We start from the raw sequence: 25,062 nt of genomic DNA, 5'->3' as shown, positions 1-25,062 counted from the left end.
AAGAAAACACAGGGGAAATACTTCACAACATTCTAATAGGGGCTGACTTCTTAGACCTCCAAATTACAGGCAACAAAAACAAAACTAAATAAACGGGAGTATATCAAACTCAGAAGCTTTTGCACAGCAAAGGAAACAATCAACAGAGTGAAGAGGCATCCAACAAAATAGTAAAAAGCATTTGCAAGCCACCTATCTAATAAAGGATTATTATCCTGAATATATCAGCAACTTAAAAAAAGGCAACAAAAACCAACCCAGTTGAGAAATGGGCAAAGGACTTCAAAAGATAGTTCTCAATAAGAAATACAAATGAAAAAAAGTATGAAAAAATGTTCAATATCACTAGCCATCATTGAAATGCAAATCAAAACCATAATGAGATCACCTCATCCCTGTCACAATGGCTAAAATCCAAAACACAGAGTAACAAATGCTGACAAGGATGTGGACAAAGAATAACACTTACACACTGTTTGTGGGAATGTAAATTAGTGCAACCACTGTGAAAAACAGTACAGAGATTTCTTTAAAAACTAGAAAAGTCTTGACATAGGATCTAGCAATCCCACTACTGGGTATATACCCAAAAGATATGCACACACTGTATCAAAGAGATACCTGCACCACCATGTTTCTAGCAGCACTGTTCACAATAGCCAAAATTTAGAATCTACCAAGATGCCCATCATAAGATGAATGGACAAAGAAAATGTGGTGTATATACATGATGGAATATTACTCAGCTATAAAAAAGAAATTCTATCCTTTGCAGTAAAATGGACACAACTGGAGGACATCATGTTGAGTGAAATAAGCCAGGCCCAGAAACACAAATATCACATGTTCTCCCTCATTATGTGGGCACTAAAACTTACAAAACAAGCAGAAATGAAAAAAGAAAGAAATTTCTGTGTGTATCAGTATTGCTGCAAATAAAATTTTGTTAAACATTGTTTAATACCAGTCAAGCCAATGGTTAAGAATGTTATACTACTATAGGGGCCAGCAGGTTAACTCCCTGGCCTGAAGCGCCAGCATCCCATATGGACGCCAGTTTGAGATCCAGCTGTTCCACTTCCAATCCAGCTCTCTGCTATGGCCTGGGAAAGCAGTAGAAGATGGCCCAAGTTCTTGAGCCCCCGCACCCATGTAGGAGACCTGGAAGAAGGTCCTGGCTCCTGGCTTCGGATCGGCACAGCTCCAACTGTTGCGGCCAATTGGGGAGTGAACCATCGGATGGAAGACCTCTCTCTCTCTGCCTCTCCTCTCTCTGTGTAACTCTGACTTTAACATAAATAAATAAATAAATCTTAAAAAAAAAAAAAAGGATGTGATACTACTAGTTTTAATGATCTGTAATTATTTTAAATTTTACTATGTATGGATGAAGTGGTCATTTTTCCATTCAATTATTGTTTATAGCTATTGTCCATATTCCCACTAAACTAGAGTCTTTTGCTTTTTTACTTGTTAAACTTATTCACTGAAATATTAAGCCTATTTACTGTAATGTAAGTTTAAAAAGTTAACTCAAAAGCTAAAATAAAAAAGATTATAAAGGGATTTTCAATAAACCTTTTTTAACTATTACAAGTTTTGACAAATTCGTTTGTGTAGTTTGAATTGTCACAAAAACAAAAATATTCAAAGCATATCTAGTCAGTAGTTTATTTTACTTTGCTGATACTATCAATTACTTAAGAGAAAAAAGAAATGAAAACAAAGAAAAATTAATAAGTTATCTCTGGATAAGAAAGTAATGGTCTGAAACTAAGCATTCTCTTTTTATACTTTTTCTGTTTTTCTATTTTCCTACAATGAACATTCATATTGCCACAACTTCACAGGAGAAAGTACTTTAAGTGACTTCAATGTTTTGTGCCTTAAAGTCACAAAGATTAATGATCTGGTCATTTATCTGGTACACAGATAAACATTTCTTGGCAATGGCCTCTCAGAGTAATTTGTACTTGAAAAGGTTATTATTTGAACAATCCTATTCTCTGAGGAATTCTCTAATTAGACTTACTTACATAGAATCCTGGAGATAATTATCGGATGTTTGTAAATTAAATAATAACAATAAATTTAAATTTAAAAATATTTCATTAAGATGTGTTCTTATTTTCTTCCTGGTTCTAGACAACACAAACACTACTCTCTACTCTCATTTCATATGAGCTACACACACAAAAAAAGAGTAAGTAGTTGTAGGAAGAATGTCATGTGTATAAATAGCATTGCTGAGTACATAATGTCCGGATACTCCAGGGATAGCAGGGACAAATATCTGACACAATTTGTATGAATAAAATTAAGCAGAACATAATACATATGCTCACTCATATAAAACTGTGCAAACAAAAGAAATCTTGCTATTGTAGTTTTAAATCTGTTTCCTCATTTCTAAAATGAAATGGTTGGTTTAGATTACATCTAGACTCTTTTCCAATTAAAAATTAGAACAAAATATTTTGCTAATTACTACAGTTCTCTCTCCCCATGGTACTAATTAAGAAGTTATAGCTTTCCTCTCATCCTATCTTGTTTTCTATATAATTTTTTAAATATTAAGAATGAAATCATGAAAATGATTTGCTTAATAATCTCTTAGACTTTGGAGGGTAAGAATATAGAATTCCAATTCTTAAGTCATGGCTAGCTCTTCACTATATTTCTTTTTTTCTCTTTAGGATTTTTTATTTATTTATTTCAGAGATAGAGTTACAGAGAGAAAGGAAGAGACAGAGAGAAAGGTCTTCCATCCACTGGTTCACTCCTCAAATGGTCACAACAGCCAGAGTTGGGCCAATCAGAAGCCAGGAGCCAGGAGCTTCCTCTGGGTCTCCCACATGGGTGCAAGGTCCCAAGCACTTGGGCCACCTTCTGCTGCTTTCCCAGGGCATCCGCAGAGAGCTGGAAGAGGAACAGCAAGGACTCAAACTGGCACCCATATGAGATGGCAGCGCCTTTAGCCTACTATGCCACAGCGCCAGCCCCCTTCACTAAGGGGCCCGGCACTGTGGCATGGCGAAGTTAAAAGCTGCTATCTGCAGCACCATCATCTCATGGGCACAGGTTCAAGTTTCAGCTGCTTCACTTTAGACCCAGCTCCCTGCTAATAAGCCTAGGAAAGCAGCAGAAGATGGCCCAAGTGCTTGGGCCCCTACACCCATGTGGGAGACCTGGAGGAAGTTCCTGGGTCCTGGCTTCAGCCTGGGCCAGTCCTGGCTGTTGTGGCCATTTGGGGAATAAACCAGTGGACAGAAGACTTCTCTCTCTGCCTCTCCCTCTCTGTAAAGCAAATTTGTAACAATACTTGCAAAAAAAAAATGTGCAATAAAGCTTTAAAAGCTGTAATGCAAAAAAAAATTTTTTTTGAGACACACAGTTGTCATCTACTGGTTCACGACCCAAACAGCCAAGGCTGGGCTAGGCTGGAAACAGGAACGCAACCAGGTCTCACACATGGGTAGGATGAACTTGAGCCATCACCACTGCTTTCCAGGGTCTGTACTGGTAGGAAGCTGGAGTCAGGAGCCAGTGCCAGAAATCAAACCTCTAGGCACTCCAAAGTGAGACTCCAGCATCTTCACTAAGCTGAATCCCACTCCCACATATAAAATTAATGGCATAAAATGATTAGTTGTTCAAGACATCAGTATCTGTGTTCTATTCCTCTACAATATTCTTTTTATTTTTTAAGATTTATTTTATTTATTTGAAAGATAGAGTTACAGAGAGAGATAAAGTCAAAGAGAGAGATCTTCCACCTGCAGGTTCACTCCCCAAATGGCCGCAATGGCCGGATCTGCGCCAATCCAAAGCGAGGAGCCAAAAGCTTCTTCCGGGGTCTCCCACGTGGGTTCAGGGGCCCAAGGACTTGGGCCATCTTCTACTGCTTCCCCAGGCCATAGCAGAGAGCTGGATCAGAAGAGGAGCAGCTGAGACTAGAACCAGTGCCCATATGGGATGCCGGCATGTCAGCCCAGGGCATTAATTCACTGCGCCACAGTGCTTAGCCCCAACAATATTCTTTCCACTTTATTTTATCCATTCATTTCCTTTCTCCTTAATCTATTCCATTCTCTATTAAATTAATTCTTAAATATCTTAAGCATTTTAATCATTTTAATAACGTGAAAAAAATTTTAAAAGAATTAAAGTACAATATCTATCTAAAATAATAGTATTAGGGGCATAGAGTAGGAATAAGAGAGGGAGGAGTTGTACAGTTTGGGACATGCTCAATTGGACTTGCCCCAAACGGTAGAGTTAGAAATGTGCCAGGGGATTCCAATTCAATCCCATCAAGGTGGCATGTACCAATGCCATCTCACTAGTCCAAGTGATCAGTTTCAGTTCACAATTGATCATAATGATAGGACTAAGAGTCAAAGGGATCACACAAACAAGACTAGTGTCTGCTAATACTAACTGATAGAATTAAAAAGGAGAGAATGATCCAACATGGGAAGCAAGATACACAGCAGACTCATAGAATGGCAGATGTCCTAAACAGCACTCTGGCCTCAGAATCAGCCCTAATTCAGATCTGGCTGAAGATCCCATGAGAGTATTTTAGGCATGGAAAGCCAAGACACTCTGGCAAAAAAAAAAACCAAACCACCCTAAATGAAAGATCTCTGCAAGTGAGATCCCAGTGGGAAAAACGGGCCATCAAAGAAGGAGGTACCTTTCTCTGAAGGGAGGAGAGAACTTCCACTTTGACTATGACCTTGTCTAAGTAAGATCGAAGTTGACGAACTCAAGAGGCTTCCATAGCCTTGGCAGCTCATGACAAGAGCCTAGGGTGATTACTGACACCATAAACAAGAGTGTCAATTGTTAAGTCAACAACAGGAGTCACTGTGCACTTACTCCCCATGTAGGATCTCTGTCCTTAATGTGTTGTACAATGTGAATTAATGCTATAACTAGTACTCAAACAGTACTTTACACTTTGTATTTCTGTGCGGGTGCAAACTGTTGAAATCCTTACTTAATATATACTAAACTGAACTTCTGCATATAAAGATAATTGAAAATGAATATTGACATGAATGGAATGGGAAAGGGAGTGGAGATGGGAAGGTTGCGGGTGGGAGGGAAGTTATGGGGGGGGGGGGGAAGCCACTGTAATCCAAAAGCTGTACCTTGGAAATTTATATTTATTAAATAAAAGTTTAAAAAAATAATATTAGGGGCAGGCATTTGGCCTAGCAATCAAGATGCCAGGTAAGATTCCTACACTGAAGTCAACATTGTGTTTGGCAGGTAAAGTCACAGCCTGAGACACTGGCATTCTGTATGGAGTCCGTTCAAGATCCAGCTGTTCCACTTCTGATCCAGCTCACTGCTAATGGGCAGAAGATGGCCCATGAGCTTGAGTCCCTGCAACCCATATTGGAGGCACGAGAGAAGATACTGGCTTCTGGCTTTAGTCTAGACCAGCCCTCTCTCTGTCCATATAATTTTTTTTTTTTTTGACAGGCAGAGTTAGACAGTAAGAGAGAGAGTCAGAGAGAAAGGTCTTCCTTCTGTTGGTTTACCCCCAAAATGGCTGCTACAGCCGGCGTGTTGCGCCAATCCGAAGCCAGGAGCCAGGTGCTTCTCTTGGTCTCCCATGCGGGTACAGGGCCCAAGGACTTGGGCCATCCTCCACTGCACTCCCGGGCCACAGCAGAGAGCTGGACTGGAAGAGGAGCAACCAGAACAGAATCCAGCGCCCCGATCAAGACTAGAACCCAGGGTGCCGGTGCCGCAGACGGAGGATTAACCTAGTGAGCTGCTGCGCTAGCCCAAATAAATAAATCTTAAAAAAAAAAAAAAGAATCCCATTCTGGCTGAGTATTTGACAATAGCTGACTCTGGCTCTCTGACTCCAGATTCCTGCAAATGCAGGAAAGCAGCAGTGTTGGCTCAAGTAACTGGGTCCCTGCCAACCACATGGAAGATCTGGATTGAGTTTTCAACTACTGATTTCAGTCTAGTATATCCCCAGCCATTACAAGCATTTGAGGAGTGAACCAGTGGATGTCTACACACACACACACACACATAATCTGTCTCTCTTTTGTCTCTATCTCTCTAGAAAGGAAGGGGAGGAAGGAAGGGAGATGGGAGAGAAACAGAGGAAGGAAGACAAAGTGGGTATTTGGCTGGCAATTAAGACGCCAACTGGAATGCCAGTATCCTTTATCAAAATGTCCTGGATCTGTTCCCAACTCTGATTTCCTGCTGATGTAGACCCTAGAAGGCAGCAGGTAATGACTCAAGTACTCAGGTTCCTGCCACTCACATGAGAGATCTGGACTGAGTTCCAGGCTCCCAGTTCCAGGCCCAGGCCATTGCCAAGCATCTGGGGAGTAAATCAGTAGAACAGACCTCTCTGTTTCTCAACTAAGTAAAATTTTCTTTAAAGATTTATTTATTTTACTTGAAAGTCAGAGTTACACAGAAAGAGAAGGAGAGGCAGAGAAAGAAAGAGGTCTTCCACCCACTTGTTCACTCCCCAATTGGTCACAACAGCCAGAGCTGCGCCAATCCAAAGCCAGGAGCCAGGAGCTTCTTCCGGGTCTCCCACGTGGGTGCAGGGGCCCAAAGGCTTGGGCAATCATCTACTGCCCTCCCAGGCCACAGCAGAGAACTGGATAGGAAGTGGAGCAGCCAGGACTCAAACTGGCACCCATATGGGATGCCAGCACTGCAGGCAGTGGCCTTACCCACTATGCCACAGCGCCAGCCCCAGTAAATTTTTTTTTAAGATTTATTTTATTTTATTTGAAAGAGTTACAGAGAGAGGTGGAGCCAGAGAAAGAGAGGTTTTCCATCAGCTAGTTCACTCCCCAAATGACCAGAGCTGAGCTGATTGGAAGCCAGGGGCCAGGAGCTTCTTCTGGGTCTCCCACATGGGTGCAAGGGCTCAAGGACTTGGGCCATCTTCTACTGCTTCCCCAGGCCAGAGCAGAGAGGCAGATCGTAAGTGGAGAAGCTAGGACTCGAACCAGCAGCCATATGGGATGCCAACCCTGCAAGCCAGGGCTTTAACCCACTGTACCACAGTGCCACAGCACCGGCCCCATGTGAATATTTTTTAAAGGAAGAACCCTACTTAAAAATCATAAAGCTAGGACTGGCACTATGGCATAACAGATTAAGCCACTGCCTGCAGCGCCAGTATATGGGTGCTTGTTCAAGTCCCAGCTGCTCCACTTAAGATCCAGCTCCCTGCCATTGAGCCTAAGAGGACAGTGGAAGATAGTCCAAGAAGGTCCAGGCTTCCTGGCTTTGGATTGGCCAAGTTCTGGCAGTTGCAGCCATTTGGAGAGTTAACCAGCTGATGGAAGATTCTCTCTCTGTCTCTCCGTCTCTGTAATTTTGCCTTTCAAATAAATAAATTTAAAAAGAAAGAATAAAGAAGTAATAAAAATAACAATGCCATTATTTAAAGGAGTAGGTGGAAATTCTTTTACTTTTCTCTAAATAGACTGTATTAAAACTCAATGAACTTGCTTCTGATTCCTAGCCCCCAACATCACTGTTTTGCATGTAGGCCATCGGTACTGGTAAAATAATGGTTCCCACTAAGAAATAAAAAACAAATAGAATAAAAGAGGACATATCACCACAAGAAGAAACTAGTAGAATCATATTAATTTTATAGCTTTATTATTAAATTCAAAAGTATATTTTGTTCCTTAAGCTATAATGAATGCTAATAAAACTTCAGTATGTTCTCTTGTTTTACAAAGGTAAAAATCTTCTATAAAATATCTCACAGGGGTTAATGTTGTGGCACAATGTATTAGTTTGGCCACTCTACTTCCAATCCAGCTCCCTGCTGATGCTCCTGGGAAAGCAGTGGAAGTTGGCCCAAATACTTGGACCCTGTGCTACCCACTTGAGAGGACAGATAGCTCCTGGCTTCAGCCTAGTCAAGCCCCAAACATGTAGCAATTTGGGGAGTGAACCAGTAGAAAGAAGATTCTCTCTCTCATTCATATTCTCTCCCCCCCCCCCCCCCGCCTTCAAATAAGTAAATAAATCTTAAGGAAGGAAGGAAAAAAAAGGACAGAGGGAAGGAGAAGGGAGGGGCTCTACAGATTGTGCTCCTGGGGCTGCTCACTCTAGAAGAAGCCAGCCGCTATATATGATATACAAGTTGAGAACATCATGCTGGAGAAGCCACATATCAGCACCCTGTTCAACTACAGAGGCGGATTCAACTATAACCCACTCTGAGGAAGCCATTCTAGACCTCTATCTTAGTTGAGCCTTCAAATGACTGCAGCTACAGTCAACAACTGACCACAATTGCATGAAATAACCCAAGCAATAACTACCCAGCAGCCCTTTCCAAATTCCTGAGTCATAAAATTATAAACAAAATGGTACGTTTAAGCCACACAGTTGTGGACAAATCTGCTTTACAGCAACAGTAACCAAAAGAAGGGCTTATACACTTTACAGATGGAATGCCAGACCAGCACAAGAGACCTAGTGTCCAATTTCAACTGCAATACTATCTAGATGAAATTTAGTAGCCTAAGTGAATTAGTTAATTCTCTAGAATACAACCCAGAAGACTGAAATTTAAAAAAAAAAAAAAAAAAAAAGGACCTCAGTACAAAGATAGATTTGCAAAATGTGTTACAGAATAAACAAAGGCAGGTAACAAAAGAGTGAATTTGACACGTTTTATTTACTCTTCCATACATGTGTAAGCATGCACATTCTCATTATACATTTCTACAAACACACAATGATTTAACTAAAGAGAAACAAACCTGTCAAAGATATTCAAACTATTAACTACCAAGAGGGAGTGTTATGGTGTTAGGGAAGTTAGAGAGGAGACTTTTTTTTTTTAAATTGTCTGACAAAATAACTGCAATGCATTTTATGCATTACTTATATAATTTTAAAATTAAATTTTTTGAAGATAAGCTTCATTGCCCTTAAACAATGTATTAATAAACTATTCCCTCTGGAATCGGCAGAAGAAACTCATGTAGCTTCAAACTTCAAGAAAGCATGAATCCCTTTTACACATAAAGTACTAAGATAAAAAAGTTATCAAGAGTCAAGCTAATCCTCCGCCTTGCGGCGCCAGCACACCAGGTTCTAGTCGCGGTCCGGGCGCCGGATTCTATCCCGGTTGCCCCTCTTCCAGGCCAGCTCTCTGCTGTGGCCTGGGAGTGCAGTGGAGGATGGCCCAGGTCCTTGGGCCCTGCACCCCATGGGAGACCAGGAGAAGCACCTGGCTCCTGCCATCGGATCAGCATGATGCGCTGGCCGTGGCAGCCATTGGAGGGTGAACCAACGGCAAAGGAAGACCTTTCTCTCTGTCTCTCTCTCTCTCTCTCACTGTCCACTCTGCCTGTCAAAAATAAATAAATAAATAAATAAATGTCAAATTTGTACCCTGTCCATCATAGAGACTTTATATGTTATCCAATTTAATTATAACATTAAAATTATCACTGTTTTTTCATGAAGAAATTTATATTCTGGAATTAAATCTAGCTAAAAGCATATGAATATTTAAGTCAAAATTTAAATTTAGAATTGCCTAACTCTAAAGCTCAAGTTCTTTCCAAGATACATGTTATGACACCGGGGAACAAGAGTGAAGAACTGCATAATAAAAGAAACAAAGCCATGTTTATTGTTCTCTTTTTTTATTTTTTATTTATTCTTGACAGGCAGAGTGGACAGTGAGAGAGAGAGACAGAGAGAAAGGTCTTCCTTTTTGCCATTGGTTCACCCTCCAATGGCCGCCGCGGCTGGCGCACTGCGGCCGGCGCACCGCACTGATCTGAAGCCAGGAGCCAGGTGCTTCTCCTGGTCTCCCATGCGGGTGCAGGGACCAAGGACCTGGGCCATCCTCCACTGCACTCCCTGGCCACAGCAGAGAGCTGGCCTGGAAGAGGGGCAACCGGGACAGAATCCGGCGCCCTGACCGGGACTAGAACCCGGTGTGCTGGCGCCGCAAGGCGGAGGGTTAGCCCAGTGAGCCGCGGCGCTGGCTATATTGTTCTCTTAAACAAAAACTGAAGTAGATATACCTTCAATCTAGTTCCAGCTAAACAACTCTAACCAGATTTTTAGGACTTCAAATGTGATGAATATATAAACTATAAAAAGTGCTTTAAAAATGTTTTATACTAAAATTTTAATTACAAATTATGATTTACAGGTCAAAGAGTCTATACTACTTTTAAATATCTAAGTTAAATACACATTACATGCACTAAAAGCAAGTCTTCTTGGCTGTGAACACAAGAATATTGTATTATGAGAACAGGGGCTGAAATAAAGCATTTTAAAGTTATCACCATCAAAAAGTGGTTTATCTGGGACTAGTACTGCACCATAGTAGGTTGAGCCTCCACCTGTGGTGCTGGCATCCTATATGGGGGCCGGTTCAAAGCTCAGCTGCTCCACTTCCGATCCAGCTCTCTGCTGATGACCTGGGAGGGTAGGGAGGAAAGGCCCAGATGCTTGGGCCTCTGTACCCACGTGGGAGAGCTGGAAGAAGCTCATGTCTCCCGGCTTCAGATTCGTCAAGCTCTGGCCATTGTGGCCATTTGGAGAGTGACCAGAAGACCAAACACTTGGGTTAACTTCCACTGCTTTTCCCAGGCCATTAGCAGGGAGGTGGATCAGAAGTGGAGCAGCCAGAACATGAATCGGCACCTATACGGGATGTAGGCATTACAGTCAGCGGCTTTACCTACTGCGCCATAATGTCAGCCCCTGATTTATTTCTTTAGCCAACATATACATAGTGTTTACAATATGTACAGGCACCAATGCTCTAAGTGTATACATAAATTAACTTATTCAATCCTCATAATATTCCTCTTGAAGTAAGTAATAGTATTATCTCCCTTTTAAACTTGGGGACATTTAGACAGGGAGAAGTTAAGATAGTTGTCCAAGGGGCCAGTAGAGTGACTCAGTGAATTAACGTCCTGACCTGAAGTGCCAGCATCCCAGCTGCTCCATTTCCAATCCAGCTCTCTGCTATGGCCTGAGAAAGTAGTAGAAGATGACCCAAGTCCTTGGGCCTCTGCACCCACATGGGAGACCCAGAAGAAGCTCCTGACTCCTGGCTCTGGATTGGCACAGCTCCGGCCATTGCAGCCAATTGGGGAGTAAATCAGCTCTCTCTTTCTCTGCCTCTCCTATCTCGAACTCTAACTTTCAAATAAATAAATCTTTAAACAAAAAAAAAAAAAAGAAAGGAAGGAAGGAAGGAAGGAAGAAAGGAAGGAATACTTGCCCAAGATCATCCTACTAGTTGGTATAGGGACCAGAATCTAAAGCCAAGAAGTCTAATTCTAGAGTTAAACTCCTAGGCACATACTGAACTGTCTCTACAATCTGATGTGAACTCTAAAATTGTCCAAAATGAGATTCCACAAGATGCTGCATATTATAAGAGCCTTTCATAAGTGAGAAAAAAGGTTGCTATAAAATTTAAATTTTGAAGCACTAAATCAGTTACAAGACTTCCAGAACAGAAATCATCCTTTGAAAAGGAGTATATTTGCCTTACAGTTCATACTACAATATAAAGCAAAAACAAGTTTTTAAAGGAAGAAAATGTTTAAACTCATTTTCACTTAAAAAAAATTTTTTTTTTTGGACAGGCAGAGTGGATAGTGAAAGAGAGAGACAGAGAGAAAGGTCTTCCTTTTTGCCGTTGGTTCACCCTGCAATGGCCGCTGCGGCCGGCGCATCATGCTGATCCGAAGCCAGGAGCCAGGTGCTTCTCCTGGTCTCCCACGCGGGTGCAGGGCCCAAGGACTTGGGCCATCCTCCACTGCCTTCCCAGGCCATAGCAGAGAGCTGGCCTGGAAGAGGGGCAACCGGGATAGAATCCGGCACCCCAACCAGGACTAGAAGCTGGTGTGCCAGCGCCGCAAGGCGGAGGATTAGCCTGTTAAGCCACGGCGCCGGCCAGCACTTTTTAAAATTTTAATCATTACACATATTAAATTAGAAATATGAAATTTAAATTTTCACAATCACCAACATTATAAATATAAGTAACACATCAACTTTTCTCTATAAACATTTAAAATGTTTATTAAATAAAGATACCTTTGTCAAACTAATGGTTAAGACTGTCATACTGCTATAGTTTTAGTGATCTGTGATTACTTTGAAATTTACTATATATGGGTGAAATGGTCATTTTTTGGTTGATCACTGTTTATAGCCCGTGCCTACATTTCTGTTAAACTAGTGTCTTTATGTTTTCGACTTGCTGAACTCTACTGGAGTATTAAACCCTTGACTACAATGCAAATTAAAGATATGTTACCTCAAAAGCAAAGGGAAGGAAAAAGGAAGGGAGAGAAGAGGAGGGAGGGTGGGAGAAAGGGACTATCATTATATTCTCAGAAAAGTATCTATGAGCCTGTTAAAAACTAAAAAATTAAAATTAAACATTTACTATAAATAAATGCTATGAAAATTAAAATTTCAAACTGATGTTCTATTTCCTAGCACACCTTTTTTTTTTTTAAATCCATGACATATAAGGTGTAACTTCATTATGAGATTAGAAAAACAGATACATTTTATATTCTCTTAATAAATTATTCTATACTTAGCAAAATTCCTTCAAGCAATTTCATGGTACATATGACACCTATTTAAGTAGATATGGGCCTATCTTCCTAGGAGAAATCTCTAACTCTGTCTTCCTATTAAACTAAGAAAAGAGAAATGAATTATAAACAAGAAGTAAAAACCAGGGCCAGCATAGTAGCACAATAGATTAAACTGCCACCTGCAATGCCAGCATCCCATGTGGTGCCAATTCAGATCCTGTCTGCTCCACTTCTCATCCAGCTCCCACTAATGGCCTGCAAAAGCAGCAAAAGATGGCCCAGGTGCTGAGCCACCCATATGGGAGACCCAAAAGAAGCTCCCAGCTCCTGGCATTGGACTGGCTCAGCCCTGGCTGTTACAGTTATTAAAAAAAAAAAAAAAAAAAAAAAAAGGAACAGTTCAGCAGGCTGATCAGTAATATCCAAAAGTTGTACGGCTACAGAAACAAGAACCCAAATTATGTCTACTTTGTGGCATTTCAAATAATGCAATAAAAAGATCTAGTGATGGGGATAGGCATAGTGTTCTAACATGTTAAGCCTCCAACTGCAATGCCAGCATCCCATATGGATGCCAGTTTGAGTTCTGGCTGCTCTACTTCTAATGTAGCTCCAGACTAATGTGCCTGGGAAAGCAGCAGAAGATGACCAAAGTCCTTGGTCCACTGCCCCCAGAGAGACCTGGATGAAGCTCCTGGCTCCTGGCATCAGCTTGGGCCAGACTTAGCCATTGCAGCCATTTGGGGAATGAACCAGCAGATGGAAGATCTCTCCCCCTCCCCAACTCTGTAACCCTGCCTTTCAAATAAATAAATACATCTTTTTTTTTGGACAGGCAGAGTGGATAGTGAGAGAGAGAGAGACAGAGAGAAAGGTCTTCCTTTTGCCGTTGGTTCACCCTCCAATGGCCGCTGCGGCTGGCGCATCTCGCTGATCCGAAGCCAGGAGCCAGGTGCTTCTCCTGGTCTCCCATGCGCGTGCAGGGCCCAAGGACTTGGGCCATCCTCCACTGCCTTCCCGGGCCATAGCAGAGAGCTGGCCTGGAAGAGGGGCAACCAGGATAGAATCCGGCGCCCCACCGGGACTAGAACCCGGTGTGCCGGTGTCACAAGGTGGAGGATTAGCCTGTTAAGCCACGGCGCCAGCCAATAAATACATCTTTTTTTTTTTTTTTTAATTTTAATTTTTTTTTTTTTTTTTTTTTTGACAGGCAGAGTGGACAGTGAGAGAGAGAGAGACAGAGAGAAAGGTCTTCCCTTGCCGTTGGTTCACCCTCCAATGGCCGCCGCGGTAGCGCGCTGCGGCCGGCGCACCGCGCTGTTCCGATGGCAGGAGCCAGGTGCTTATCCTGGTCTCCCATGGGGTGCAGAGCCCAAACACTTGGGCCATCCTCCACTGCACTCCCTGGCCACAGCAGAGAGCTGGCCTGGAAGAGGGGCAACCGGGACAGGATCGGTGCCCCGACCGGGACTAGAACCCGGTGTGCCGGCGCCGCAAGGCGGAGGATTAGCCTGTTGAGCCACGGCGCCGGCCCCAATAAATACATCTTAAAAAAAAAATCTATTGATTTGAAAAAACACAAGAAATACCTGTATCCCATATGGGAGCACTAGTTTCAGTCCCAGCTGCTCCACTTCCAATCCAGCTGCCTGCTAATATGCCTGCAAAACCAGCAAATGATGGCTCAAGTACTTGGACCCTACCACCCACATGAGAAACCTGGAATGGAGTTCCAAGCTTGTGACCTCAGACTCGCCCTGCCCCAGCTGTTGCAGGTATCCGGGGAGTAAACCAATGGATTAAAGATCTCTTTTCCTGTCTTTCCCTCTCTTTCCCTCTGACATTCAAATTAATAAATAAGTCTTACCTCATCTGAAGAATCTACTTGTCCCAATGGTCCTGCTGCACCTGCAAAACCTTTGGAAGGAAGGAAGAAAGTTGTTCTTTATAGTTATTACATATTGCTTCACTTTAAAATTACTTTGACACACACAAATATAAAAAAGCTAAGTTTTATTATGTTAGGACACTTCATTGTAATAGTTATCTTGGCAAAATTCAATATTTATTTTGACTAAACTTTTACCTAATAGCTGTATTTCAATAGGGAATCTCCAGAGAAAATCCAGATTTAATAATTATAAAAATGTGGGGCCGGCACTGCGGAGTAGCAGATAAAGCCGCTGCCTGAAGTGTCGGCATTCCATATGGGCACTGGGTCAAGTCCTGGCTGCTCCTCTTCCAATCCAGCTCTCTGCTATGGCCTGGGAAAGTAGTAGAAGATGGCCCAAGTCCTTGGGCCCCTGCACCTGTGTAGGAGACCTGGAAGAAGCTCCTGGCTTCAGATCGGCACAGCTCCAGCCATTGCGGCCAATTGGGGAGTGAACCAGCAGAAAAAAGACTCTCTCTCTCTCTCTCTGCCTCTTCTTCTCTCTCCATGTAACTCTAACTTTCAAGTAAATAAATAAATCTTTTTAAAAAATTACAAAAATTGCAGAGCAAGTGCTGTGGCACAGCAGGTAAGTTGCTTAGAAAGCTGGCATTCCATATCAGAGTGCCAGTTCAAGTCCCTGCACTCCACTTCCCCTGAAGAGCCCTGATAATGTATCTTGGGAGGCAGCAAGTATTTGGGCCCCTGCCATTCACATGGGACACCCAGATAGGCCTCCAGGCTTCTGGCTGCTGTGGGCATTTGGGGATTGAACCAGCAGACAAAAGTTTTCTCTCTCTGCCTTTCAAGTAGATGAAAATTACTTTAAAAAACAAAAAGAAACAATTGCAAATTCTACTTCAGAAAATGTATTTTCTCTTCAGTTTTAAACTTTGTTTACTAAAATTATGAGCTGGTCAAATTTTAGGCTACTCTTCAATAGCAACTACCATATTTCTCATGAATTAGAACCAGAGCTTTAATAAAGTAACCAAATTCTATTTAAGGGAAATGTATTCTCTTCTTAGGCCAATCTATTCATTTTTGCCTCTAAATTTTACCAGTTTTAGTGCTTTTCTTGTGAAGAATGACTTTTTTTAGCTCAAAATAAATTTCCTCAAAAATAAGTAAAGTTTAAGGGGGTGTTTTTTTTCAATACTGGAAAGAAAAATACATAGACAAACCTTGAACTGCCAGAGTGCTAGTACCAGCAGATGGCTCCTGCATACCATACACAAGCTTATCCTCAGGATATGTAAGTCCAGAGCTCTTCAAAGCTATAAGGTACTTTTCATGACTTTTCTTTGCACAGGCATTTTCTCCAAGACCTAATATTTAAGAGAAATTTAAAATCAGAAGAATATATCCCTTTCAAAACTTAAATGCAAACATCTCATTAACTAATAAGCATATAATACAAAATTTTCCTAATGGAGTGGAAGTTTGTTCATTCAATCCTAGAATGATCAACTCACTTGGATGACAATTTTGTGCATAAGTTTGGCATTAACAATCTCGGACTGTACAGCATGTTTGTAGCAACAGTGAAACCTACTAAGTCAAGCACTCAATTTATGTGAGCAACCATATGCAAAGCACACAGGGATGCAAAGATTAAGAAGGCATGATCTTAACCTTTAAGGAATTAGAAAATAAATGGTAAAGAAAGGCAGAAAGATATGTGGTAAACAACAATTATACAGCTGACTACCATTTGATTTGACAATCTGTACTCATAATGCCAAACATTCAGACTGATTCAAAGCAGAATACTTAAGAAAGGAGGAGGGGCTGGCACTGTGGTGTATCAGGTAGAGCTGCCGCCTGCAGTGCCACCATATATGCACCAGTCTGAGTCCCGGCTGCTTCCACTTCTTACTAAGTAATAAGTAAGCCTTAGGTACTCTAATCCTGTGCATGTGAACCCAGCCCTCATTCAAGTACTGTGGAGATCTCCAGGTCAGTCCCCCAACATGTCTCAGTGTTCAGCCCCCAAAGTTCCATAGTTTCCAACAGATTCAGTGCCCTAAATTGTGATCTCTGCATGCTTAATTCAGAGGGACCGCGAGGCTCTGCTTCAATGCCAGCTTCCTGCACTGTGGTCAGGAAGCCGTCCCCAGAGTAATCATGGGGCTCAGCACATGATGTTTCTTTATCTAAGGTTTATTGTCCTGAAATGTTTGTTGTCCAGGGCTTGAAAAGAGCTGCCTCGTCTTTTTCTATGTTGTTTATGACCTAAGGGACAGTCCAACATCCAAAAGCTTAAGATTGCCTTTTTCTACCTGGACTCTAACCTCACCACAATACTATATAACTTCTCTCATCCTTTAGCTAAATGACTTCCTCTCACCCATTAGGTTTTACTTTAAAGACTGCTTCACTTCCCTCAGTGAAGCTCTATCTACCAGTGAAATCTAGTCTCTCTTTTAAAACCACTTTCCCTACTCTTTCATGGCATTTACCACAGCTTACAATTACACAATTTATGGTTTGAAAATTTTATTGATGTCATCTCACTCACTAGACCATAAACGTTCTAAGAGCAGTGCTAGAATTACATGATTTACTCACACCTTCCCCACACTACACTACAGTTTCTAGACCAGAGTCAAGCACACAGAGGGATGCTTAACATGTATGTGTTGAGGAAACAAATATGTCAGACAAGACTATCTCTAATGGGAAGTGTTGTGGTGCAGCAGGTTAAGCCGCAGCTTAGGCCATCTGCATCCTATAGCGGAACGCCAGTTCCAGCCCTGGTTACTCTGCACTTCTGATCCGCTGCCTGATAATGCATTTGGGAGATAGCAGATGATGGCCCAAGTAGGGGGGCCCCTGTCACCCACATAGGAGACTGCATGGAGTTACAAGCTCGTGGCTTCAGTCTGGCCCAGCTTCAGATGTTTCATGTATTTAGGGAGTAAACCAAAAGATGGAAGATTCTCTGTCTCTCCCTGTCACTCTGCCTTTCAAATAAATAAATACATAAATCTTTTTTTTTTTAACAAAAAGACTATCTCTAAATGACATATAATAAACAATGCACATAAAAATTTCAACACTCTAAAGAAACATAATGAACTTCAATTTTCAAAACATGTTGCTCATGAGCCAATAAGAACACTATTTAAAATATTTACTGTGAGATTATAAAATAATTAATATATTTATTGTATTATAAATTTGAACAAATTAAAGGTGCAAAAACTATCTTTATAACATGCCAAGTACACAAATACTCAACAATCCCATGCTTTTTCATTTTAAACTCCATATTATTATAAATTTCCAGGTCATACAACCAAAAAGTCCACAATATCAATAATGCACACATAAAAGTGGTTTGTCATTGTTTGAAGAAAAGGAAGTAGAATGTAATTATGAATATGGCATATCAAAACATAGGAAATCTACATTCTGGTTTCCAACTCCAGTGTAAATTAGTTGTGAGATCTTAAGCGTATCATTTTGTTTTCCTAGGGCTCACTTTCCTCATCCATAAAATAAGAGGTTCCTTTATTAACTTGCAGTTTTAGTACTCTATGACAAACATTCATTTTACTTTGAAGTTCTAATATATGCAATTTCTTATGATTATACTAATGTAAGTCATAAATTTCTTCGATCCTAACATTTTACTCACCAGACGTCAAATCTTTGTAGTTTTGTTGGTTTGTCAAAACCTGAGTAAGAACAGACCGCATTGCTCCTCCCATTTTAGTTAGGTCTTCTAAAAAGGAAATCTGAGGTTCCAAAAGCTGAAGGACTTTGTTAAGGTCTTTTTCTGATGGTACATCAGCTGCTAAAACAACAATAAAAAAATACACGTGAATGTATATTTGTGCATGTGTACATGTCTCAAATAATTAACGTTAACTGTCCCTAAAATATTTGGCTAAGAATAACAATATTTCATTCTTTTATAATTAGTGACTCAGGTACCGCCATCAAACCATATGGATGCTGCTCCACTTGGATCTAAATTCCAGCTGGTGGCTTAGGAAAAACAGAGGAAGATGGTCCAAGTGCTTGGGACCCTGCCCCCAACATGGAAGACCCAGATGAAGCTCCTGGCTTTGACTTGGCTCCATCCTGTCCATTATGGCCATTTGGGGAGTGAACGAGCAGATAGAAGATTTCTCTCTGTCTCTCCCGCTCTCTTTAACTTTCAGATAAATAAATAAATATTTTAAAAAATAAAATCAGTGACTCAGATGTTAGTATTTTATAACAAAAAAATCTCTATTTCTAACCAAAAGAACTCTGTAAAACTGGTGTCTCCCCAGCTTAAGGTACATTTGCTAAGGAAATCAGTCCTTTGAAATAAAATGGGAAAAAGAAATTATTTCATAAGATAAATAAGCAGAGCTGACGATGTGGTGTAGCAGGTAAAGCAGCTGCATGCAGTGCTGGCATCCCATAAGGGCGCTGGTTAAAGTCCCAGCTGCTCCACTTCCAATCCAGCTCTCTGCTACGGCCTGGAAAAGCAGTAGAAGATGGCCCAAGTGCTTGGGCCCCAGTACCCATGTGGGAGAGCTGGAAGAAGCTCCTGGCTCCTGGCTTCAGATTGGCGCAGCTCTCTGGCCATAGCAGCGAACTGGGGAGTGAACCAGCGATGGAAGACCTTTCTCTCCTTCTGCCTCTCCTTCTTTCTGTGTGTAACTCTGGCTTTCAAATAAATAAATAAATCTTTTTTTAAAAAAATATATAATTAAGCATTTAATTTGTGTAAGAAGCATTCGGTCGGAGAGTCCTCTGCTCCCAGAATTATAAATGTAATTACAAGATCATTTCAAAATAAGATAGTATTTAAGAAAAAGTTAAGATCCTACCCTGGAATAAAACAAGATATAATTCAAATATACTGAGATAGTGTAAGAATTTTAGGACAATATTATGTGAGCTCTAAATTTAAACATAACAGCAAATAACCTAACCCCTATCATATTCCAAATTATAGACTCATGTTAGCTGAAAGTCAAAGCAATTAAAATGAAAGATAACTGTTTTAATAGATACAAGTAAATTTAATAACCTAAAAAAAAGAAAACCACCAGAAAAAATATATCAAATAGAACTGAAGGAAGAGATAAAAATGAGAAAGAATATTTAATATTAAATATTAAAGATGAAAATAAAAAGATAGTTTAGAAAAACGTGGGTCTAAAAGACATATGTGAATAAAGTGATTTAGAACATAGCAGTAACTGGTTAAAGAAGAACCCGCTGTGGTGTAGCGGGTAAAGCGCTGCCTGCAGTGCTGGCATCCCATATGGGCACCGAGTCAAGACCCAGTTGCTCCATTTCCAATCCAGCTCTCTGCTATGGCCTGGGAAAGCAGTGGAGGACGGCCCAAGTCCTTGGGCCCCTGCACCCACGTGGGAGACCCAGAAGAAGCTCCTGGCTCCTGGCTTTGGATCGGCACAGCTCCGGCTGTTGCAGCCATCTGGGGAGTGAACCAGTGGAGGGAAGACCTCTCTCTCTTTATTTCTGCCTCTGCCTCTCTGAACTCTGCCTTTCAAATAAATCAATCAATCTTGAAAAAAAACAAAAAAAGAATAAATATAAGGAGCTAAGGGAGGACCTGTGTGTGCCCAAGAAAAGAGGCATCGATTCATTCAACATCTTTTAAGCAGCTAAAACCCCACTTCTGTATAAAGCTCATGCTGTGCATTATTCATGTTCATGTTATCCCTAGTGACTGACAAACTAACCCAGCAGACACTTCATTAATGATTGCTCTTGGTTTTCAGGGGCTCTCACACAAGCTCTCACATAGATCTAAGCACTGTGGGGTGAAATGAGAAACAGAACTCAATGCAACTGTGAAGCCACAGTTTTCTTCTTCCAAGTTTCTTCCATTCACTTGAATTAGAAAAGAGCAAGTCCTTTCTTTCTTCCTTTTTTCTTTTTTTTTTTTTTTTTAACAGGCAGAGTGGACAGTGAGAGAGAGAGAGAAAGGTCTTCCTTTTCCGTTGGTTCACCCTCCAATGGCCGCTGCGGCAGTGCGACCGGTGTACCATGCTGATTCGAAGCCAGGAGCTTCTCCTGGTCTCCCATAGGGTGCAGGGCCCAAGCACTTGGGCCATCCTCCACTGCCTTCCCGGGCCAGAGCAGAGAGCTGGACTGGAAGAGGAGCAACAGGGACAGAATCCGGCGCCCCGACCAGGACTAGAACCCGGTGTGCTGGCGCTGCAGAAGGATTAGCCTATTGAACCACAGCGCCGGCCTAAGTCCTTTCTTGAATTTTAAGACAGTGATACTGGGAGTGGCATTGTGGCACAGTGGGTTAAGCTGCCAGCAACCCATATTAGCACTATTTCAAGACCTAGCTGATCTACTTCCAATCCAGCTCCCTGCCAATGAGCCTGGGAAAGCAAAAAATGACTAGAGTACTGGGATTCCTGCCATCCATATGGGAGACCCAGATGGAGTTCCTGCCTCCTGGTTTCAGTCTGGCCTAGCCCCAGCCATTGTAGCCATTTGGAGAGTGAACCAGTGGATGGAAGATCTCTCTCTAATTCTGCCTTTTGAATAAGTAAATAAATCCTTAAAAAATATTTTAAATAAAAATAAAACAATTGTATCAATACAAAGAAATGCAGCTTTGTTTGTTTTTTGTACGGACAGAAATTAATGCTTGGCACACTTCCAATCTAGCTCTCTGCTATGGCCTGGGAAAGCACTGGAAGATGGTCCAAGACCTTAGGCCCCTGCACCCACATGGAAGATCTAGATGCAGCTTCAGGCTTCTGGCTTTGGATCAGCCCTGCTCCAGCCATCTGGGGAGTGAACCAGCGGATGGAAGACCTCCCTCCCTCTCTCCCTCCCTCTCTCTTTCTGCTTCTGCCTCTCTGTAACTCTGCCTTTCCAATAAATAAATAAATCTTTTTAAAAAGTAACATTTTTTGTATTTTTATATATACATTCTGAAATAAGCAGAGGTACTTAATAAAACATTGTATTGTTTTTGCTTAAAATGTATGAATGTATGAATTAAGTGTTTGCTCACATAAAGATAATAAGATACATTTTAGAATTTATAAAACTGCTATGTAACACTTTCACAGTTTAAGGATAAAGACAGAAGATAAAAATGTATGCCATAGTTTCAAATTAAATATAAGGTTATCCACAGTATTAAATAACTTAAAAACCACTAAAAGTAATACAAAATGTAATTCTCCTACAAAACAAAAATATAGTTATCATTAGAAACAGAAAACATCATAAAGAGTTAATAATGTGTTTCACGCCACCTGATATCTATAATTCACACTGTAAGATTGAGAACTTTAATGGATATCTAATTCAATAAATGTAGTAGTCAAGATTGTGACTAAATCTCAAAAGGTAAGAGTATCATGAGTTGAATGCTTTTCTCTTTTTAATATTAACATGATGCCTATACCCATACAAACTACCCAATAATATGGAAGAGAGTAATCTGATCCTATCATAAACCATTATATAATACTTGTGTATATGGAAAAAATAAAAATAGACAGACTTCTAATAAAATAAGAAAGAAAAAGGAAGGAGGGATGGGAAGGAGGGAACAGAATAGACAGAGGGAAGAAGGTAGGAAGTCAGGCACGAAGGCTGGTCAAAATAGTTTGTATTCTAAAACCCTAAGTTAAATTCAAACATTTCATGGCTTCTTAACTCTGCTGTATCATAATATGATTATAAATAAAGTCACTTTAACCCCCATAAAATGATTACTTCCTCATCTGCAAAGCATCAATTAAGTTTGATCAAAAACATCCATGATCTTAAAAGCAGAAAGTGTCAAACCATACCTACTATGGGGCATCTATTTTCAAGTGTTTTTTCAGTCTCTATATTTCACAGTAATCTCTTTTTAAATGGTAATCAAAAATACAATATCTCAAAAAAATCATTATTAATGCTGAAACTTTGTGAATTGGGAACTAACAAAGAATGGATTAAAACATACCTGGTTCATTATAGCCTTCTCTTAAGTACTGAATGAGACAAAAAATAAACCTTGGAAGTACAAATTCAGACATCATCAGTAAATCTTTGGGGACACAGGGAATATTTGAACTTGATTTAATTTGATGCCTTTTGCAAAACCTGTAATATGAAAAAGAAAAAAATTAACTGTGATATCTAAACAGCCAAGAATACAAGTATTATTTCTATTTACAATATTCATAACAGAAAGCAGCCCAATATCAAAGCCAATATAATTGTCTTTTATAATCAAGGCACCAAGTTAAAATATATAGTTTGAAACAGTCTTTATGTCAGAAATGGCACTCAGATTTTCCCTAAAGAAAATCCACTTAGAATACAAAAAGGAAAATCTTGTCATAGAATTTATATATTTTAACTGCAACTGCAACCTACTACTTTCAATTACTTTCCATGAGTTCCACTTTTTATAAACCATTAAGTACAAATTGATAACTTCCGGCTAGCGCCGTGGCTTAACAGGCTAATCCTCCGCCCTGCGGCGCCGGCACACAGGGTTCTAGTCCCGGTTGGGGTGCCGGATTCTATCCCAGTTGCCCCTCTTCCAGGCCAGCTCTCTGCTATGGCCCAGGAAGGCAGTGGAGGATGGCCCAAGTGCTTGAGCCCTGCACCTGCATGGGAGACCAGGAGAAGCACCTGGCTCCTGCCTTCGGATCAGCGCAATGCGCCAGCCGCAGCGGCCACTGGAGGGTGAACCAGCGGCAAAAAGGAAGACCTTTCTCTCTGTCTCTCTCTCTCTCACTATCCACTCTGCCTGTCAAAAAAAAAAAAAAATTTGATAACTTCCAAAGAACTTATATAAATGGACAAATGAGATAAATACTTGGAGCCTACTCTAAAAGTTCATATACTTACTTCTATATATCCTTTCTAATCTCCCTTATAATAATTACAATAATTTCAAAATATGACTGGTGGGTAAAGCCACCAACTGCAGTGCTGGAATCCCATATGGATGCTGGTTTGAGCCCCGGTTGCTCCACTTCCGATCTAGCTCTCTGCTATGGCCTGGAGGAAAGCAGTATAAGATGGCCCTTTGACTGCATGGGAGACCTGGAAGAAGCTCCTGGCTGCTCGTTTTGGATTGGCCCAGCTCCAGCAGTTGTAGCCATTTGGGGAGTAAACCAGCAGATGGAAAACTTCTCTCTCTCTTTCTTTTTCTTTCTCTCTCTCTCTCTTTATCTCTGATTTTGCCTTTCTGTAACTCTGCATTTCAAATAAATAAATCTTTAAAAATATGATTGGTATGACAAAAATGAAGTATACTATTCTATATTCACAACCTAAATAGCCACAAATAAGTTATTTTGTGGCCAAACATCAAGTTACCTCATTAACTACAAAAAATGCCTACAAACAAACTTGATAGGAAGGATACAGAAATTATTTTAGGTATAAAACATGAAAAATCTAGATAGAAAAAAACTATATATCTCTAGCAGTAAAACCAATTTTATTTTTTTAAAAGGAAGTACCCCCAAATTTAAAGCCATTAGATTAATGGCACTGACATTAAATCTCAGTAGAATTAATCACAAATTAATTCTGAAGTTTAAATGGAAGTGCATATATGTGCAAAAAATATTAGGAAAACTTCTAAAATGATTAACAATAATAAACTGAACTTTAAAACAGAATACAAAACTATTTTAATTAAAATTCTGCAGTAGGGGCAGGTGTCTAGCACAATGATTAAGATGTCACTGGAGGGGCCAGCGCTGTGGCGCAGCAGGTTAACACCCTGGCCTGAAGCACTAGCATCCCATATGGGCGCCAGTTCAAGTCCCGGCTGCTCCTCTTCCAATCCAGCTCTCTGCTATGGCCTGAGAAAGCAGTAGAAGATGGCCGAAGTCCTTGAGCCCTTGCACCTGCGTGGAGACCCAGAAGAAGCTCCTGGCTCCTGGCTTCAGATTGGCACAGCTCCAGCCACTGCAGCCAATTGGGGAATGAACCATCGAAAGACCTCTCTCGCTCGCTCGCTCGCTCGCTCCCTCTCTCTCTCTCTGCCTCTTCTCTCTCTGTGTAACTCTGACTTTCAATAAATAAATCTTTAAAAAAAAAAATGTCACTGGAATGTATACATTCCCTATAAGAGTGCCAACTGAGTATTAGCTGCTCCACTTCTGACCCAGCTTCCTGATAGTGTACCTGGGAGACAGCAGATGATGGCATAGTATTTGGATTCCTCCCATCACCATCTGAAACCCAGAGTAAGTTCCAGGAACCTGACTTCAGGTGGTCCGGTCCTGGCTATTGAGGCCAGTCTGGGAGTGAATTGGGATGAAAGATCTCTATCTACCTGACTTTCTCTCTCCCACTCTGCCTTTCAAATAAAATAAATTTAAAAAAAAAATTTAAGCCTTTATTAACATCATGGACCACAACTAAGTCCAGAAAAAAGAGTATGCCAATCTATGAATCTAATATATGATGAATATGGACTCTCAATCCAATGTGGTAGGAAGAAGACTTTTAATAAATTGCTTTAGGCCAAAACTC

The 25,062-nt window shown here is 40.8% G+C and overlaps 1 protein-coding gene across 8 annotated transcripts in view; it reads right to left on the bottom strand.

Moving 5' to 3' along the window:
• The window catches only part of UBR3 (ubiquitin protein ligase E3 component n-recognin 3), a 225,962-nt gene that overhangs the window by 166,466 nt on the left and 34,434 nt on the right, over positions 1 to 25,062 (bottom strand). For 6 of the 8 annotated variants that reach the window (XM_062187744.1, XM_062187758.1, XM_062187763.1 and 3 more), the window contains exons 2-5: positions 22,523 to 22,662; positions 18,206 to 18,364; positions 15,747 to 15,890; positions 14,500 to 14,549 (exon numbers count right to left, since the gene is read on the bottom strand). In XM_062187744.1, coding sequence (XP_062043728.1) covers positions 14,500 to 14,549; positions 15,747 to 15,890; positions 18,206 to 18,364; positions 22,523 to 22,662 — 493 coding nt within the window. The remainder of the gene's footprint in view (positions 1 to 14,499; positions 14,550 to 15,746; positions 15,891 to 18,205; positions 18,365 to 22,522; positions 22,663 to 25,062) is intronic. The other 2 variants (XM_062187750.1, XM_062187789.1) reach the window with 1 other exon arrangement.

Source organism: Lepus europaeus, chromosome 1 (assembly GCF_033115175.1).
Source record: "Lepus europaeus isolate LE1 chromosome 1, mLepTim1.pri, whole genome shotgun sequence".
NCBI classification, from domain to species: Eukaryota; Metazoa; Chordata; class Mammalia; order Lagomorpha; family Leporidae; genus Lepus; species Lepus europaeus.
This window is presented reverse-complemented; position numbering and strand designations above follow the sequence as displayed.